General features: G+C 29.2%; 2 protein-coding genes across 3 annotated transcripts in view; one reads left to right on the top strand and one right to left on the bottom strand.

Moving 5' to 3' along the window:
- Positions 1 to 1,009: 1,009 nt before the first annotated feature.
- Positions 1,010 to 10,108, bottom strand: LOC136084899 (uncharacterized). Its single transcript, XM_065806209.1, has 2 exons — positions 9,973 to 10,108; positions 1,010 to 4,522 (listed from the first exon to the last, which is right to left on the bottom strand). The coding sequence occupies exon 2, from the start codon at positions 3,714 to 3,716 to the stop codon at positions 2,070 to 2,072; it is 1,647 nt and encodes a 548-aa protein (XP_065662281.1). The 5' UTR covers positions 3,717 to 4,522; positions 9,973 to 10,108; the 3' UTR covers positions 1,010 to 2,069.
- Positions 10,109 to 10,981: 873 nt separating this feature from the next.
- LOC100213574 (uncharacterized) overlaps positions 10,982 to 12,778 on the top strand; it is a 13,062-nt gene continuing 11,265 nt past the window's right edge. The window contains exons 1-2 of one of the 2 annotated variants that reach the window (XM_065806207.1): positions 10,982 to 11,218; positions 12,551 to 12,657. In XM_065806207.1, coding sequence (XP_065662279.1) covers positions 12,554 to 12,657 — 104 coding nt within the window. In that variant the 5' untranslated portion in view covers positions 10,982 to 11,218; positions 12,551 to 12,553. Of the gene's footprint in view, positions 11,219 to 12,550; positions 12,674 to 12,778 lie in introns of both variants that reach the window. The other variant, XM_065806208.1, reaches the window with a different exon arrangement.

Here is a 12,778-nt window from a genome sequence, read left to right as displayed (position 1 = left end):
GATGATACTACCATTTATTCTTGTTTCGATAAAAAGCCAACTCTCCCATTGCTTGGAGGGGGCATTTGGGCTTGAAAAGGATCTCACTTCTGCTACAGCATGGGGTTCTCAGTGGATGGTGAACTCAGATATAACATAATTTTTTCAGTCTTATTTTTTGCAACCGTTATCTTATTTTATAAACGTCATCTTTCCTTTTCAGTAACTTCCAACACTAATATTGGTTGTATGCAGCTATGTTGGAAAAGAAGATATTTAAAAAAAAAAAAATCACAAATGGACCTTTCCCATAAATCGGCAAAAACGCAATGCATTGTGGTAGTTGTATTCATTTAAATCAAAACAAATGTCGAAAAGCCTAATAAATTTTAACAGTGATGTTCAATTATGTGAAAACAGTGAGATTGAACTTTGTGAAAACAGTGAAATTGAACTTTATGAAAACAGTGAAGATGCTAGTGAAATTACTGAAGGTGAACTCACTTTTAACGGAGAAGTTGAACTTTGCGAAAACAGTGAACCACTCTTTTCACAAAGTTTAACTTCACTCTTTTCACAGAATTCGATCTCACTGAGAGAAGTTGAACACAGTGAAGTTGACTTCAGTTCAACAAGTGGTGGATGTACTTGTTGTGTACCAAATTGTTTTAATAAAAACTTATCATTTTATGTTATACCCAAGGAAAAAGTGTTAAGAAAGTTATGGTTAGCCAAAATTAGCACAGAGCAAATTAGCAAAATCACACAGAGTTTGTTCAGCACACTTTCAAGGGAACAAAAAAACTTATATGAATAATGTTCCAACAATTATTCCAAAAACAGTTAAGCTAACTGCTCGTGTACCAAGGAAAACCAAAAATAGCCTTGGTTTAATACATAAAACAATACAAATACCTTATAGTGAAGAACTATCGACACCTGTTTTAAGCTACGAAGAAACATTAAAACAAGAAAATAAAATTCTTAAAGATCAAATTGAGGACATTATAAAAGAAAAACAAGCGTTAGAAAACACTCAAAAAGAAGCTATATGTAAGCTCAATGACAAAATACTTCTATCACAATTTACAGTTGAAAGGTTTAAACATAACAAAGAACATTTCAAATTTTACACAGGTTTTGAAAATTTTGAACTATTTAAAGTAGTCATGAAGTTTTTAGAACCAGAAATATATTCACTAAATTATTGGGGTTCAATGTCTACTGTTGCTGACGATTTAAGTGAAAATTCTTCATCTAAAACAAGAGGAAGACCACGTATATTAAACGTTGAAGAGGAATTTTTCATGGTGCTAATTCGACTACGTTGCGCCTTTCCTATAGAAGATTTAGCAATACGGTTTAATATTTCATCAAGCACTACCAGTAGGATATTAATTACTTGGTATGATTTTTTGCACATAAAATTTAGATCAATTCCAATATGGCCAACAAAAAAACTAGTTAATGAAACAATGCCTAGCTGCTTTAAAGATGTATACCCTAATACTCGTGTAATTATAGACTGTACAGAAATATTTACTGTAATGCCAACTAGCTATCGCACTCAATCAGCTATGTTTTCAAAATATAAACATCATCACACAGCAAAGGGTTTGATTGGTATTGCACCGAGTGGTGCCATTACATTTGTATCTGATTTATATGCTGGAAGATCAAGTGATAAACAGATAACAAATCACTGTGGCATACTAAAATTATTAGAAAAAGGTGATAGCCTGATGGCTGATAGAGGTTTCGATATCGTAAATGACTTACCAAAAGGAATTAGTCTCAACATACCACCATTTCTTGAAGGCGATTTTCAACTTACATTGGAAAAAGAATTAGAAACAAGACGAATTGCATCTGTGCGAATTCATGTCGAACGTGCAATTGCAAGAATCAAAAACTACAGAATATTACAAAACACATTTCCACTTTCAATGGCTGCTGACATGAACAAAATATGGGTCATAGTTTGTTATTTAGTTACTTTTCTGCCACCTCTAATAAAAACTGATAGCAAATAATGTAACCAGACAAAAAAAGAAACATTTTATAAATATTCTGTAAACGTTTATTTTACTTTAAATATTTCTGATGACATAAATTTGAAATAAAAATCTGTTAACTCTGGAAAAATAATTGTATTCCGCATCATACTCTATTGTTTCGATGTGCAATGATTTTTCTGTGTATACAATAAAATCAATTGTTTTAGTTTCTGTTAGTGCCATAACGCCTTGACACTGATAGTAATAAGGATGGTTTATTTTTAATTTTGGAGCACCATCGTTAAATTTCAAATAAAAGTTTTTATCTTGACACGCTTCCTTAATTGTTAAATGTTTTTTTGAAGAAGGACATTTCACTTCAAGTACTTTTTCAGCGCTAACTACTCCATCAGGGCTACAACCCAACCAAGGGCATTTTGGGTTTATAAAAAAACCACATCGAGTAACACTTGACTTCGTTATGTTTTCATATAGTTTTATTGCTATATCTTCATTAACCTTTCCCCACATACAGTTTTCTCCTGCTTTGATATTTTTTGTTTGTAAACATTTTTTTAAAATTGATGTAGGGTAAATTTTTTTCCACCTATTTATTACAGTACCAAAATTTGAAGCTGTCAATCGTTTGCATCTTTCTTGATACCATAATGTACTTTCAGATTGTTTAACTGTATTGACTTCAATATTTTTAGCTTCCTCAATATCAACAATTAAATGTAATTCTACAAATGCTTTTTGTTCAGTAGACAAACAACTTAAATCAATCACCTTTTTTAAATTGTCAAATAGAGTAATAATTATCAATCGGTCATCTTTTTTACTAAAAGGTTCTGCAATATCATTGTCTATAAATGTTGACAGAGATGAATTAAAAAAGGAACATGCCTGAAAGTTATTATCACGAATTATTGAAGATATATATGTCCCCTGGCAGAGATTTTCTAAACCTTTACAAAGAGTTTGAAGTTGTAAAGTTGAGGTTTCGTAACAATTTGGTAATGAATGGTATCTACGTGTTCCTGAAGCTAAAGGTCTTTTTCGAGTACTATTTTTGTCTTTAAAAGCGTCAGCTTTTTCAAAATTTAAGTTTGAAAACAAAATTGCTTCAGAGTTGGATGATTCACCTGGTACATGCCATATCTGTAAAACATCAGTACATGTTTCTGTTTCTGGGACCACTTTAATGTCTAACTCTTTATAATCAACTAGTTGATATAATGATGCAGCAACATGCTTACAACAGCCCCCCGCACCAGCTTTACAATGGCATTTCGAATAAAGTATTTCACCAGTAGATTGGCACAAGTGTATAAAAACTTCGTATTGTTTACGTTTCATAGAAGCAGCAACATTAGACTTAACAATAAACAAATTTATGGATGCTGTTACATTTGCTTTAACACATACATTTTTGACATAGTTTTCTTTAAATAAACGATAGCCAAGAGTTTGGTGTTTATTGGCTCCTTTTTTACAATTATCAATATGTATAGTATCATTAACAAGATATTTCTTGATAAAATTGTGAGATATATTTGGTAAAAGTGAAATGTCTCTTGACCAAGTTGATATACTCTTGTTTATAGATTCTTCTTCGTCAACAGCAATAAGCTCATCATGCTTAAGTTCCCGAAACATAGCTTTAGATGCCTGGCAAGAGTTCTGAAAAGAACTAGCATCAATTTTATTTTCTAAATTAGCATTAAAAGAACTAATCATTATAATAATATTTAATTCCTAATACTTTAATCGGATTGTTTTGATTTAAATGAATACAACTATCACAATGCATTGCGCAGTTGCCGATTTATGGGAAAGGTCCATTAGAATACGGCAGATCACTTTTTTCATTGGTAAGACGCTTACTATCTAACACAAAAAGTATTTGTGCACAAGGCTTAAGTCTCTAAACGCTTGATTTCTTTCTGGCATTAACTTTCAATTTAGAATGCTTTGCGTGCATGAGATCTGAAAATTATTTGGCAGGTTACTTAAAAAACTTCAGCTGATTTTATAATCCGTTCAGCCGTTTGTACCATATAAATGATCTGCTCAGTTAATCTGATTTGATTTGCTGATTATACCTACCCGAAATACCTAGTGTGCTTGATGGTTCTTGGAAACAATATGTGCACAACAAATTTACTTTAAATTTTAAACATTTGTAGATAAATAAATTATCTAAAGGACCCTTTAATTTCAGGAATCCGCTTTAGGGGTAGTTCATAACATACGTCACGCTCTCGGGAGTGAGGAGGAGTTAGTGGTTTGTGACGACTCGTGCGGGACTTGTTACTAAAAAGTCACAATGTTGCGTCTAGGGGAGGAGTCAAAAAGCATGTGCAAAAGCAATTAAGCAGCCGTAACGCAGTGGTTAGGCGCTTGCCTCAGAAACTATTTATCAATGTTGAAGAGATCGTGGCTCAACGCCACCTCTGGGCAAGTTTTAAAACATCAGTAACGAAAGAGGCGTGAACTTTCTTTCAAATGCTCTTTCGCGGTGCTCTGTGATAAGACCGTAAGACCTAAAATATAAAATAAAATTAAAAAATAAATAAATAAAAAAAGGGTAAAAATTACGGAAAATTAAAATAAAGGTAAGCATTATACAATAGAAGTCAAAAATACGCCTTGTTTTCAAATTATAAACAGTTGCCGCTATTATAGTTTGTGTACTTTTGACTTCCAAAACCGATTTTTTTTTTCCCGAGATTTATGATTAACGATATAAAATAGATGACAGGGATTAAATTCGTGTTATAATTTCGATTTCTATCGAATGATTTTTATTGTTGATATCTGTTAGATATTGCTATATATAAAACAGCGATAAGTCATATGGAAAAGATGCAATAGATAGAACTTGCGCTGTACTTTTGACTTCTATTGCACGGTTTGTTCTTTTGATATGTTAAATACCGAAATATATAAAATAGCGTCACGTTATTTCTTTCAATAGCGATATAACAGATATCAGATATACAACTCGCGTTCTATTGTATGATTTGCTCTTTTGATATCTTTACATTAATAGCTGTACTTTAGACTTCTATTATGATTTGTACTTTTGATGACTGTACTTATGGCTTCTATTATATGATTATATTGACTTTTATTACATGATTTGCACTTTTGATGACTGTACTTTTGGTTTTTATCGCATAGTTTGCTCTTTTGATAGCTGTACTTTAATAGATGTACTTTTGACATCTATTACATGATTTGAACTTTAGATATCTGCTTTATATTGCAATATATAAAATAGCGAAAAGCTATGTCTTTCATTAGCAAAATAGAACATATCAGAGATTCAACTCACGCTATACATTTGATTGTAATGTTGATATACGATAAAAAAATTTTAAATCTTTGTTAAAAAAAAAACTAGTAACCTAACTCTGCAAATTAGGCCATTAAAACCACTTACTATGAGTATAACAAAAATTCTTATTTTCAATAGGCCGGGTTAATAAAAATGAGCAATTGCTTTTACTCAGTAATTGGTCAATTGTACTTGATTAATTACTCAGTAATTGGTCAATACGTGAATAAAAACTTCAACATTTTGCTTAAGTTTTTGTTCACGTAAAGTTGAGCAATTACTGAGTAAATTGCTTAATTTTACGTGAATAAAAATATGAGGAAAACTGCTGAAGTATTTTAGTCACAAGCTGACCAACTACTTAGTAAAAAAGCAATTGCTCATTTTTATTTACCCGGCCTAATATGATTAGCTGTAATGTGATGCTTTAACTAGTTTTTTAATGTTACTAAAAAACAAAAGTAAAAAAACCTTGTGTTGAATTCAAAAAACCTTGTGTTGAATTCAAAAAACCTTGTGTTGAATTCAAAAAACCTTGTGTTGAATTCAAAAAACCTTGTGTTGAATTCAAAAAACCTTGTGTTGAATTCAAAAAACCTTGTGTTGAATTCAAAAAACCTTGTGTTGAATTCAAAAGACCTTGTGTTGAATTCAAGCTCTTTTGCTAAACTGTTGGCTTATGATTAATAAAGTAAATTTGAAATCATTAAAATTTACTAAATTAAAATCATATTTACACAGTAGGGAAACTTTAACAAATTAGTTGAATGGCAAAACAAAAGAAATTTAAAAAAATTATAAAAAACAAACAATAAAAACAATAAAAATCTCTAAATCTTTAAAGGTTTTTAACCCAAAATTCTAATTAAAATAGAAATATTTAAACATAATTGTTTTTTGTTTTAAACAAGACTGAAGATGAAGGCTATAGAGCATGATTACAATTAACAGAACATTCAAAAAATTGAGAGCACTTAGGAACAGACACAGTATAAAAACGAGACTTTATTGAATGATGAGGAACACGAAAATAAATTTTAGTAGATGGTACCAGAGACGCTAGCTCTTTAGAGCAACTACTATTGTACTATTTGTAGGCATCATTGGAAGATCCTCAACAGATATGACACAGTATTCCATACAAAGACAGATTTGAGATTTATAGAGATAAAGAATAGAATCCAGAGTAAGATATCTGAAGCATGAAAGAGATCCACCTTAGCTAATTTCATACCAGGAGTGAAATCAGAAGCTCTAATGCCCCCTCCAAGCAATCAGAGTGTTGACTTCTAATAAAGACAAGAATCAATAGTGGTATTATCAGAAAATAATGCCACCTTAGATATGAAAATTTCTTAGAGATCATCATTGAAAACTATCAGAAAAATTAAAGGGCCAAGGATAAAACTTCGAGTCAACCCTTACAATAAAGGAAGAAGTCAAAAGTACAACATGAGTTCTATATCACTATTGAAATATATAGCTGAATATATAGAATGTATGAAATAATTGAATTAATGAAATATAGCAATAAATTAGAACTTTAGAATATAGCAATAGATTAGAATTTTTCTTGAAATCAACGTTTCAGAAAACGCACAAAGGAGCACTTTAATTAAAAAAGGGAAACTGTTAACATTAACATTAAGCTCAATATTATTATATATGGAGATATTTATTAACAAATGTTAGGGATTTGAGAAAATTTTAAAATTTTAAAACAAAACAATATCATTTACATAAATATATGCCTCTAATTTTGAACTTTTTAAAATATTAAAATTATCTCTGTTGGTCAAGTATTTCAAAAGTTATGAGATTTTTAAGTTGTGATTTTTTATATATGGAGAGGCTATGAAAAGTTGGACCCAAGTTTTTAATTTTTTTTGCAAAAAATGTATATTTGTCTAAATTTTTGTCTTTTAACTAAAAAATTATATATCAAAATAAAGCTTAGAGTATATTAAACAAATATTTAGTTATAAATATAAAACTGGATATAAAATTGAAAAATTTAAAACTAAATATAAAGTTTTATATGTAAAAACAAAATAATAAAAAAAACATTAAACTTTATTATTTTAAAATTTTATGGATAAAAGTGTTCCGTTTAAAGATGTTCATGCCATCATGAGATCACCAAGTATAATGTCACAAGCAAGTTGAACTTTTGGAATATCATATTATCTATTACATCATTATAATCTTCTTACTTGTTCCAATAAGCAGCAACATATGTAGCCTGTATCTTTTTCTTTATTTTTTCAATTTTCCCATTGTATATAACCTTTTTTTCATCTTCATACCAAATATGGCATATATTTCTGCCTATGGCAGACATGACATCCAAAATATCATTAAAATTTGCTTCACTAATGTCTGGAAACTCATTTCCAAAAGTTTTAACACTTATATTTAATATTTTTAATTTTTTTTTCTATTTTTTTCCTTTCTTTTGGACCTTTTTTTTGCCTTTTTTGCTCTGCTCTGCGTCTCATCTCCTTATTCACTTCAGACATCTTTAATCGATTGATCTCTCTTTTTTTTTTTGTTGCAAAATTTATGGCCCACTCCATCACAAACTCTTTATGTTTTGGAAGACCATTTAAATAGTTGATGACATTGTTTTTTCTGGTACGCATTCTTGATGATAGGTAACAAAGAGTTGCATTATGTGCAAATTTCTGTGCTGCACTAAACATTCCCATCATTTCCTCAGCATCCATATTGTGTAGCCTTGCAGATTCAGTCTCAAATTCCATTTGTTCTGTGGGCTTCATACTAAAGTATTTCTTATAATGCCTATTGATTGTTTCAGATATAGCAGTCAAGCAAACAGAAATCATTTTTTTCATTTTGTTATCTTTAGGGCAGAATTCAATAAGAGCCTTCCAGACAAAATCTTTTTTATCAAACTCTTCATCAAAGAAATTTTGTAATCTTAATAAGACTTTTAATGGATTTTTTAGACATTGGTCAACCCTATCAAGGACTCTTTTAATAAGAACAATACCATCCAAATGAGAGATTTGTTTTTCAGCTGAAACATAAAATATTTTTGATCAAAGGACTAGTTATAAGTTTTCTTATTAATCCAGCAGCACAAAGTTCTTGTTTAGCAATAGTGTTTCCATCCATGTACCAAAGTTTATTTAGTTGTACAACAATATTTCCAACCATGCAGTCGTAAACCAATAGTTTTCCTTTTTCTGTTTCTATTACTTTTAGTGAAGGTTTTATTCCATGCCAGATTTTTTTATTGTGGCATGGTTTGTAACAGCTCGATCGGAAATTGTATTAGATATATTGCCAGTTATAGTTTGACGACATTCTTGAAAATCTTCTAAATGAAAAGAGGCGTTTAACGTTTTGGTTAAGTTTTCTATGGATTGACATATATGCTGCTCGTAGTCCTCTGATGTGCCACCACTTAACTCATCTAGCACTACAACTTTACAACTGGTTCTATAGTAGTAAGGTGGATACAGCTGGCATGTACACCTTCCTGAGTTGTGCCATCAAATCCAAGTGTTAAATTCTTTTCAGGTATAGCAATTTCTGTTGTTTGGAGGTCAGTGATAACACCTAGTTCCCTAACCATTTGTTCAACAATAGTGCGGCAAGGAACAGTTTTAATGGTAACACCTAGATGTTATGTAAAACTTTGAGTTAAAGAAGAAATGTAATTTGCAGATACTTGGTTAGTCACAGCATCAAAAACAAGTGTTCATAGTTCTGTATTATATGTTTTTTTGTTTTTCTTTGAAACCATTAAATTGCATTCTAACCTATGAATCTTCACTTCAAGAAGAAGATTTTGATGTTCTGGTGATTTAATTACTTAAGAATTTATAACAAGTTTTTCTTTAAGTTGTAGAGTTTTGTTTTTTAAGTTGCTGATATTTTTGTCTCTGTCTTTTTAATAATAACAACAGCCTTTGGCAGTTTTGTTAACCTGCTTCAACTTTAACAGATTTTAATTTTTTTCTAAGATTACAAATAATGATATATTTTTTCCAAATTTTTTTCTTCAAAAGTCTTACTTCAATAGGCATTTGTTTAAGTTTGCTCTTTGTGTTAAAAATTGCTTCCCTATATTTTTTTCTTTCATCACTACATGATTGTGATATAAAAGTAAGACGATGCTTTAATTTAGCTTTTATTGGTGTCACATAGGCTCCTCTTGGATCTTCAACTTGAACTTCGAATAACACAACCCCTGAAACATTTGGATTTATCAAATTTTTATTTACTGAAGAATTAGATGGTTGAGAAAATTCAAAAAAGACTGGAGTAGATGCTAATGAAAAGTCGTTAATAGCTTCAGGAACTATTGTCCTAAAGAAAACTTCTAAACAAACTTTTTCAAACTTTGACATATCCCTTGAGATGTTCTTTTTGAATTTAATAACACTGTTGTTTAATAAATGTCTAACTTGATTTTTTGTTGTTTGACAACTAAATGTTTCACTAACAATATTTGCTGTGGTAGTAAAAGAAAACTTATTTTTGTAATATAAAAAAATAACATGTCCTTTTAGGCATGTTGTCTGTGAATTAAAAGTAACATCACCATACAAAGACTGAAGATGATCAAAATTAATATTTTTTTAGGCATTTTGAGATTTGTGAATCACTAAAGAATATATTTACCTTTTAATTTTCTTTTAACAACTTATAGTAAATAATCCAATATGAAAAATCTAATAAAAAATACACTAAAATCAAAATAATAGGCTGAACAGTAGACCAACCAACTTGTATATTTAATGCTCTGTTAAAAGTATTGTAGCGAAATAAGAAAATAAGTGTTGCACCAATCAGAATTCAATAAAACTACCATGTGATCCAGAAATTTTATACATGCGAACTCAGGGTAACAATGCTTCAAATTTTCAAATTCACAAAAATACCTTGGGTGCTTGAGGAGACTTAAACTTAATATGAGCACATCAGACTTACTTCAAATTTTGAGGATAGGTAGTTTAATAAATGTTTTAAAAGAACCTTTGAATTAAAGTTATTTAAGCAAGGGTCCTTAAAATAATTTTAAGTGTCCTAAATTATTTTAAGGACCCATGCTTATTTTAGGAGCAGTGATTCATAGAAAACCATCAAAGATTTAAAATGTAAAATTACACAATATTTTATTTACAAAAATAACCATGAAATAAATCAAATTATAGGTTTACCTTTTTTTAAAATAAATAAAAAATTTCATTTCATTTAGCTCCAAAATCTCCAAAAAATTTTAAGTGTCCTAAATTATTTTAAGGACCCATGCTTATTTTAGGAGCAGTGATTCATAGAAAACCATCAAAGATTTAAAATGTAAAATTACACAATATTTTATTTACAAAAATAACCATGAAATAAATCAAATTATAGGTTTACCTTTTTTTAAAATAAATAAAAAATTTCATTTCATTTAGCTCCAAAATAAAGGTGCAGTCTGGTTTGGCCTAATTCAACTTTTTACTAAATCAGAAAAAATGCGGACCAATTTTTAGAACACTTTTTTTTAAACTTCTATTTATTGTTTGATTGTTTACCATTAAAATCGCGTGACGTAATTTGTGGCGACCTATTTATAAAGGTTTTGACTTTTTCAAAAAACGCAGACTTTAGAAATAATTTTCTTTCAATAATTTTTGCGGTCTGCGTTTTATTTCGAATCATTTAAAAGAACATTAATCATAGATTTTTAGGTTGCAAGTTGTTTTGCTTTTATCTCGTAGAACCTGAATAATCTCTATCTTGAATAACTCTATGCTCGTTGACGACACTAAGCTTCATTGCTGGTGTTATTCTTTGTAACCTTTTAAAACGTGGTTGATCCTATTATAAAAGAAATTTCTGAATAACAAGTTTCCTTCCTGCACGGAGAATCCACATTGATGTATGTATGTCTTTAGTAAAGAAACTATGATTTTTATCAATGGTAAAGACTTAACCATTGATAAAGAAACCATGACTAAGTTTTAAGTTGTGTATTTAATAACATTATTGGTAATATTATCAAATACTCAACTTAAAATTTAGTCAACTTTTTGTCAAAATTTACTCGGACAAAGTTGAGTACTTGATATTATAATATAAGTACTCAACTTTGTCCAAGTATTCTTTATCCATTATTAAGCTTTATCGTACTGTATGACGTATTCTTCATCAAGTGTTGTTTGAATCTTTTGCTTTTTGAATCTATTGTTAGTAACAATACTCTTTAGACATGAGACAATATGTATATATGAGACAATATATTATAATAAAAGTACTCAACTTTGTCCAAGTATTCTTTATTCATTATTGAGTTTTATCATACTGTATCAAGTGTTGTTTGAATCTTTTGCTTTTTGAATCTATTGTTAGTAACAATACTCATTAAACATGAGACAATATGTAACAATTTGTTACATAATGTCTCATGTTTAATATGAGTAATTTAAAATTAAATAACAAAAAAAAGCTTAGGTATTTCATAACTGATTAAATAACACATTAGACTAAGATGTTATTATTATATATTAACATAATAATATATAATATTAATATGTTAATGTATTGTTAGTATTAAAAAGTTCAGTACCAAATTACAATTTACACCAATGTTAATAATATGTAAATGTACAATTTATAAATTACCATGTCTAGCAACAATGAACAAATTGTCATTACCATGCCTGGCAACTATATAATTATATAATTATGTTGGACAATATAACCATTTAACAATTAGATTGTTGCCAGAAATGGTAATATTTAGAATGATAGAAAATGCCACAATAGTTTTTTTTATTTTCTTGTTTCTAGTTATTTATTAGAGTAAAATATGTTTTTAATGACTTTCATATCATTTAATATATAATTGCTTTGCTAATGTTAGTTTTGTGTGGATAAAGTAACATATAGACAAATAAACCAAAAAGACAGCAAGCCAATAAAAATGTAAAATATAGCAAAGATACCCAGAAAAAGAAGAAAAATAAGTATAGTGAAAAATTATTGCTGCCCAAACCCTTAGTCAATGTACAAGCTCTCCCTTGCATGTTTTATTTAGATAGTCAGTTGATGTATTTACTTTGTAGTTTGTTAGTCTTTTCCAAACTCAGCAACAATTTTGGATTAAAATATTGGTTGTTCTCAACCCATGTTAGTGCAAGGATGTTTTTTCTCCTTGAAACTTTTTGGAATATATTACTTATGGTGCTAACTTAAATTTTTTTTTATATAGGTCATGACTTTTTATAGCAGCGTAAAAGAGAAGTATGATATAAATTGTTTGTGGCAAGAAAAATTCAACTATGATTTCAATGTGTTGATTGCTGATACTGTTTTTAAGTGAGTTTTATATGAAGTAAGTTTTTCAAGAATTGTTTTTCTTAATCTTGTTAATATTCATAATTAATTAGGTATTTAAATTTTTTTTTTTTTTTGCTATCTTAGATAGAATGGTATTAAT

The sequence above is a fragment of the Hydra vulgaris genome, chromosome 09 (assembly GCF_038396675.1).
Source record: "Hydra vulgaris chromosome 09, alternate assembly HydraT2T_AEP".
Lineage (NCBI taxonomy): Eukaryota > Metazoa > Cnidaria > Hydrozoa > Anthoathecata > Hydridae > Hydra > Hydra vulgaris.
Note: the sequence above shows the minus strand (reverse complement) of the source record. Positions and strands in the feature narration are given on the sequence as shown.